This window comes from Zophobas morio, unplaced genomic scaffold, assembly GCF_036711695.1.
Source record: "Zophobas morio isolate AGI-343-1 ecotype UQ-CSIRO unplaced genomic scaffold, CSIRO_AGI_Zmor_V1 ptg000038l, whole genome shotgun sequence".
NCBI classification, from domain to species: domain Eukaryota; kingdom Metazoa; phylum Arthropoda; class Insecta; order Coleoptera; family Tenebrionidae; genus Zophobas; species Zophobas morio.
The window spans coordinates 71,370-75,995 of record NW_026972143.1 but is presented as its reverse complement, the minus strand read 5'-3'; the positions used below and the strand labels follow the sequence as shown (position 1 = coordinate 75,995).

The 4,626-nt window shown below is 40.0% G+C and overlaps 3 protein-coding genes across 3 annotated transcripts; 1 reads left to right on the top strand and 2 right to left on the bottom strand.

Annotated features, from left to right (window-relative positions):
* Positions 1-255: 255 nt before the first annotated feature.
* On the bottom strand, positions 256-1,236 carry LOC135140111 (protein takeout-like). The gene is made up of 4 exons (XM_064070526.1): positions 1,161-1,236; positions 870-1,110; positions 683-816; positions 256-636 (listed from the first exon to the last, which is right to left on the bottom strand). Exons 1-4 carry the CDS (start codon positions 1,210-1,212, stop codon positions 338-340), a joined length of 726 nt encoding a protein of 241 aa, XP_063926596.1. The 5' UTR covers positions 1,213-1,236; the 3' UTR covers positions 256-337.
* Positions 1,237-1,262: 26 nt separating this feature from the next.
* LOC135140110 (circadian clock-controlled protein daywake-like) lies at positions 1,263-2,424 on the bottom strand. Its single transcript, XM_064070524.1, has 4 exons — positions 2,214-2,424; positions 1,927-2,167; positions 1,744-1,877; positions 1,263-1,696 (listed from the first exon to the last, which is right to left on the bottom strand). The coding sequence occupies exons 1-4, from the start codon at positions 2,263-2,265 to the stop codon at positions 1,398-1,400; spliced, it is 726 nt and encodes a 241-aa protein (XP_063926594.1). The 5' UTR covers positions 2,266-2,424; the 3' UTR covers positions 1,263-1,397.
* A 446-nt stretch (positions 2,425-2,870) lies between these two features.
* On the top strand, positions 2,871-3,900 carry LOC135140109 (protein takeout-like). The gene is made up of 4 exons (XM_064070523.1): positions 2,871-3,016; positions 3,066-3,306; positions 3,356-3,489; positions 3,540-3,900. The coding sequence occupies exons 1-4, from the start codon at positions 2,959-2,961 to the stop codon at positions 3,836-3,838; spliced, it is 732 nt and encodes a 243-aa protein (XP_063926593.1). The 5' UTR covers positions 2,871-2,958; the 3' UTR covers positions 3,839-3,900.
* Positions 3,901-4,626: the final 726 nt, after the last annotated feature.

The following is a 4,626-nucleotide window of genomic DNA, read 5'->3' as shown; positions in this document are numbered from 1 at the left end:
TGTAATGAGAAAAAAAACACAATAGGCATGCAGTCGTCAAGTTTCCGACAGCGAGGGAAGTACTGTCTAAACTCTTTAGACCAATTTTTTTTCTCGTTGCGAAACCTTCTCAAGGGTCCCGAATGTCTTTTTTAAAAATGTAAAAGCTTCTCGGGGGATCCGATGTTGCTGCCACCAGACCGAAATCAAAACATTCAGCGTAAGGCATCCTGATCGTGGTCTAGTGGTTAAGGGTCAGGAATGGATGGTGAAATCTTTTTTAAGGAATATTAAATCTTCTATATTTAAAAAAAAAACAAATCAAAGAATGCAAACACACCGATTATTTTATCAACCACTAATCAAAAAACTCCTGCAACGAAGTCGAACCCCAAATCTTCTCCATCACATCGGTCATAATCTGCCTCACAATCTCGTCATAATCCGCCTTAGCATCGGCAAAAACCGTCCTCCAGTTGTCATTAAGCACGAAATTAAGATTATCGCCCAACTCCCTATTCCCGTTAAAAAGATTATCGTAGTCGAAGTGCACATGTTCCACGTCCGACTCCATCTGGGTGTTAACCGTCCTATAATAAGTCTGCTCGTTCTTCAAATACTTGTCAAAGGCGGCTTTATACTTCGCCCGAAATCTTTCTACAAATCGAATTGAGCAAACACCAAGCACTGTCAATAAACTCACTGAAGGTAATCGTGCTGTTGCCATCACCTCGAACTGCCAAAAGAAGAATCCGTCCGGTCATGTGGTAGCTGCATTTGAAGACCATTTGGTCGATAGTACCATCTGCCATTAAAGTATTTTTTTCCAAGTCCAACCTGAAAAAACAACGTGTTAACTCTAGTTCTAGTAGTACCGGTGAGACAAGTACTCGAAAATGTCGAATTTTATGGTGGTTAGGCCATAGACACTGCAGTCGGTGTAGTTGTGTTCTAGATTAACGGGTCCTTGCCCAGTACGTAAAACCAAAGAGGTGACTTTAAATGGGTCGAGATTTGGAATGTCCAACTGGTCGTACCGTTTTGTCAATAGAGAGGCCCCATATTGGGCGGCTTCTAGATAGCACTTGTTAAAATCAGGGTCTTTTCTAAGGCATCGTTTGAAGTTTGGGGCTGCAACTATAGGTAAGAACAAAAAATAACGCATAGTGGTGAAAACTTACGCACTGAGGCGTACCCTAGCGTTAGTACCAAAGCAACTACAACGAGTTTCATTCTAAAATAGCTTAAATTCGTCAACGAGTGTTTTTATAGCGACAAATAAATTACTAAATTATCGTTTTTATTATTTTGTCAATACAGGTACTTCACAGTCAATAACAGTATTCAAACAATAATATTGGTACTGGTCCTTGGTGGCCTCTAAATAAATACTGTTTATAGGTATTAGTGTGTCGAATTTAGTCGAAAAATTCCTCCAACGAGACGTTGTCCCAAATCTTCGTCATTATATCGGTGAGTATCCGTCGTACCACCTCGTTATAATCGGGGTACAGCTCGTCGAAAATTTGTTTCCAGTTGTCGTTCAGTACGCTGTTGATATTATCCCCGAGTTCCTTATTCCCGTTGAAGAGATTATCAAACTGGAAGTGCATATTCCCGGTACGGGACACCAGCTCGGTACGACCTGTCTTGTAATAAGTTTTGGCTCCTTTGGTAACCTCTTCAAAAGAGGCGTTAAAAACGGCCCGGAAATCACCTAAAAACGTCCTAAAATGTCAATATCACCCAGAATTAATAACTTACTGAACGTGATGAGACTGTCGCCTTCGCCTTGAATCGTCAGAAGTAGTACCTTCCCGTCTAACTTGTACTCACACTCGAACACCAATTTCTTAATCCCAGCCACGATATCCAACGTTTTGTTAGTGAAATTTAACCTACAATATTCGTGTTGTAGCAAAAATTGTCTGCGGTCTCGGTACTCACTCAAACTTATCCAACTTCATCGTCGTCAATCCGTGTACTTTGCAATTTTTGAACGTCTGGTCCACGTCCACCACGCCCCCTCGACCCGCTATAGTCAGCGAAGGTACCAACAAAGGTTCCAGGTTGGGCAAATCGAAAGCCTTGTAGGGTTTGGTCAGTTGGGTTATACCAAACTGGGCAGCTTTGATGTAGCACTTTTTGAATTCTGGGTCTTTACGAAGGCACCGTTTGAAATTGGGGGCTGAAATGAACACAGTAGAGGGGTTTTTGGTGGAACGACTACTTACGAACTGAGCACTGGGTAGTGGTGACTGCAATCAAAAAAATTAGGAGCTTCATTGTAGTACTGTTGGTACCTTTCTAAAACTTGACTTAAATTCGAAATTGGTGTCGATTTATATGGGTGGTATGACAAGGTTTTCGAGTAAGTACGTAAAGAACTAAACCCGTTTGAGCTGTGTCGGTCAGGGTCAGCCACCAATGTCACTTGATGCAGACATCTGGGACCCCAAAAACGTCGACGTGTGCAAATTTACTCAATATAAACACTGTTGGGTTTTGGTCATAAATGGTTTAATTGTTTTCAGATTTTGCCGGACTTTGACTCCATAGGTACTTGTTTGTTGTTGTTGCATAGATGGAGGTTGGAATTTTCCTTGGACTCTTAGACAGGTCATTAATTCATACATCGCTATTTTAATATTTGGCTAAGAAGGTCGGATCAGGTGTAAAGTTCTAAGAATAAGAACAAAAATAATAATAATGAAATTAAATTCGAAGCGACTGCCACTCATTTACATTAATTTTAATTTTAATTAAACCGCTGATCCAAGGTCAAAATATGAACCGTATAATTTCCTTAAACAAAAACATGCGTAAATATGCGTTACAACAATATATTTCTTCCTATTTTCTCAACATCTGTTTTTTTGCAAGGTGATCAGTCCCCTCGTTTTTCCTAAAAAACTACTTTGTAAAACCCGTCTATAAAAGCGGACTTTTTCGTCCGCCCGCTCTTAAAACCGACCCATCATGCGAACATTGCTCACCTTCGTACCACTGCTGGTACTCAGCACCGCTGCCAAAATACGTACGTGTTCAAAGTCACCCCAGTTCAAGTGTTCATAGTGCTCTTCCAGCCCCCAACTTCCACAAGTGCAACCGGAACAGCCCGGATTTCCAAACCTGTCTGTTACAGTCCGCCAGAAAGGGGATACTGGAGTTGGTTAGACCCTACCCGGAACTGACCATCCCCAGCCTGGACCCTTTCGAGCTCCCGGAAGCCACCATCGGAGGGACCGAGGGACCAGTGAACATCCAGCAAAAGTTCAAAAAGTGCAAGTTCTACGGACTGCCGAAGTTGCAAGTGGACGATTTCGAGTGAGTGTGCGGTTTTTTTCGTCCTGGACCAAATTTTGTCGTTTTGTAGATTCAGTTTTCAGGAGAAGTGGGCCAAATTGAGTGGGGTGTTCCCCGAAATCCAAATGCTGTGCGACTACGAGATGAAAGGGCAGGTTTTGGTGGTACCGGTTGATGGAAAAGGCAACAGCACGATTATTCTGAGTACTTACGTTTTTGGGTTTTTTTGATTTTTGTGACGAGGTGTTTTGTAGAGAATGTTAAAGTCTGGGATGTTCTTTCGTACGAGGAAACGAAGAAGAAGGGGAAGACGTACCCGAGGTTTAAGACCAGTTCGCTGAAGATTGATCCGGAGTTGGTGGTTTTTGATTTTGAGAGTCGGGTTGATAAGGCTTTCACTGATAATCTTAATTTGGTTTTGAATGATAACTGGAAGGCGATTTTTGGGGATGTTAAAGGGAGTTATGAGCAGATGTTCGACCAGATTGTCTTGAGTGTGGTTAATAGTTTTTTCACGAAAGTGACGTTGGAAGAGGCTTTTGATAGTGCGTGACCACCCAGAAGACCTGGAAGTCATAAAATGTGATACATTTTTTAAATAGATTGTAAAATTATTTTGAGTGTCTATTATTTGTAAAACCAATGTCTGTTTTTATTTGCTTTCAGACTTTTCTTTTTTGCGTTCTTCAAGCTTGTACATTTTTATCATTTTTTTTTCTGTTGTCAGTTTGACTATAGTTTTCGTACTTCACATAATATCGCTTACTTGTGATGATACTTACTCATAAAAATATTGTAACCACTTTTTCTACGTTGAATATTTTACCATAAACTATTTGAATACATTTTAATATTAACAGTTTTATGGTGGTGGAAGTTGTTATATATGACGCAAACAAATTCAAAATGAATATGCTTAAAGTTGCTGATTAATGGCGAAAAAAAATTCCAGTTGTTTTTTTTTTTAAGTAATTTACGACCCCTTTGTTTTGAAGTAGTTTGAAAGAATCTTGGGGACTCCCTGTGGATCCCATTTTTGGAGTAATTTAAAAGAATATCGGGGTATATTGTATTTTGTTTTTTAACTAATTTAAAAGAATTTCCAGGACCGCTTGTATTTCGTTTTTGAAGTAATGTGAAAGAATTTCAGAGACCCTTTAAATTTGGTTTTTGAAGTAGTTTGAGGGAATCTTGGTGGTCCCTTTTGTATTGTTTTTGAAGGAGCTTGAAATAATCTCGGGAATTCCGCGTTGTTCTTGTTTTTGAAGTAATTTCAATTAATCTCGGGGATCACTTGAGGTTTGTTTTTGAAGTAATTTGACAGAATCTCTGGGGCACCTT

Coding starts and splice junctions, on each gene's coding strand:
- LOC135140111 (XM_064070526.1), bottom strand. CDS start 1,212: ATGAAACTCGTTGTAGTTGCTTTGGTACTAACGCTAGGGTACGCCTCA. Junction 1,111..1,160: donor GCTAGGGTACGCCTCAGTGC/GTAAGTTTTCAC, acceptor CTATAGTTGCAG/CCCCAAACTTCAAACGATGC. Junction 637..682: donor CAACAGCACGATTACCTTCA/GTGAGTTTATTG, acceptor TTCGATTTGTAG/AAAGATTTCGGGCGAAGTAT.
- LOC135140110 (XM_064070524.1), bottom strand. CDS start 2,265: ATGAAGCTCCTAATTTTTTTGATTGCAGTCACCACTACCCAGTGCTCA. Junction 2,168..2,213: donor CACTACCCAGTGCTCAGTTC/GTAAGTAGTCGT, acceptor TGTTCATTTCAG/CCCCCAATTTCAAACGGTGC. Junction 1,878..1,926: donor ATGAAGTTGGATAAGTTTGA/GTGAGTACCGAG, acceptor CGAATATTGTAG/GTTAAATTTCACTAACAAAA.
- LOC135140109 (XM_064070523.1), top strand. CDS start 2,959: ATGCGAACATTGCTCACCTTCGTACCACTGCTGGTACTCAGCACCGCT. Junction 3,307..3,355: donor TTGCAAGTGGACGATTTCGA/GTGAGTGTGCGG, acceptor GTCGTTTTGTAG/ATTCAGTTTTCAGGAGAAGT. Junction 3,490..3,539: donor CAACAGCACGATTATTCTGA/GTACTTACGTTT, acceptor GGTGTTTTGTAG/AGAATGTTAAAGTCTGGGAT.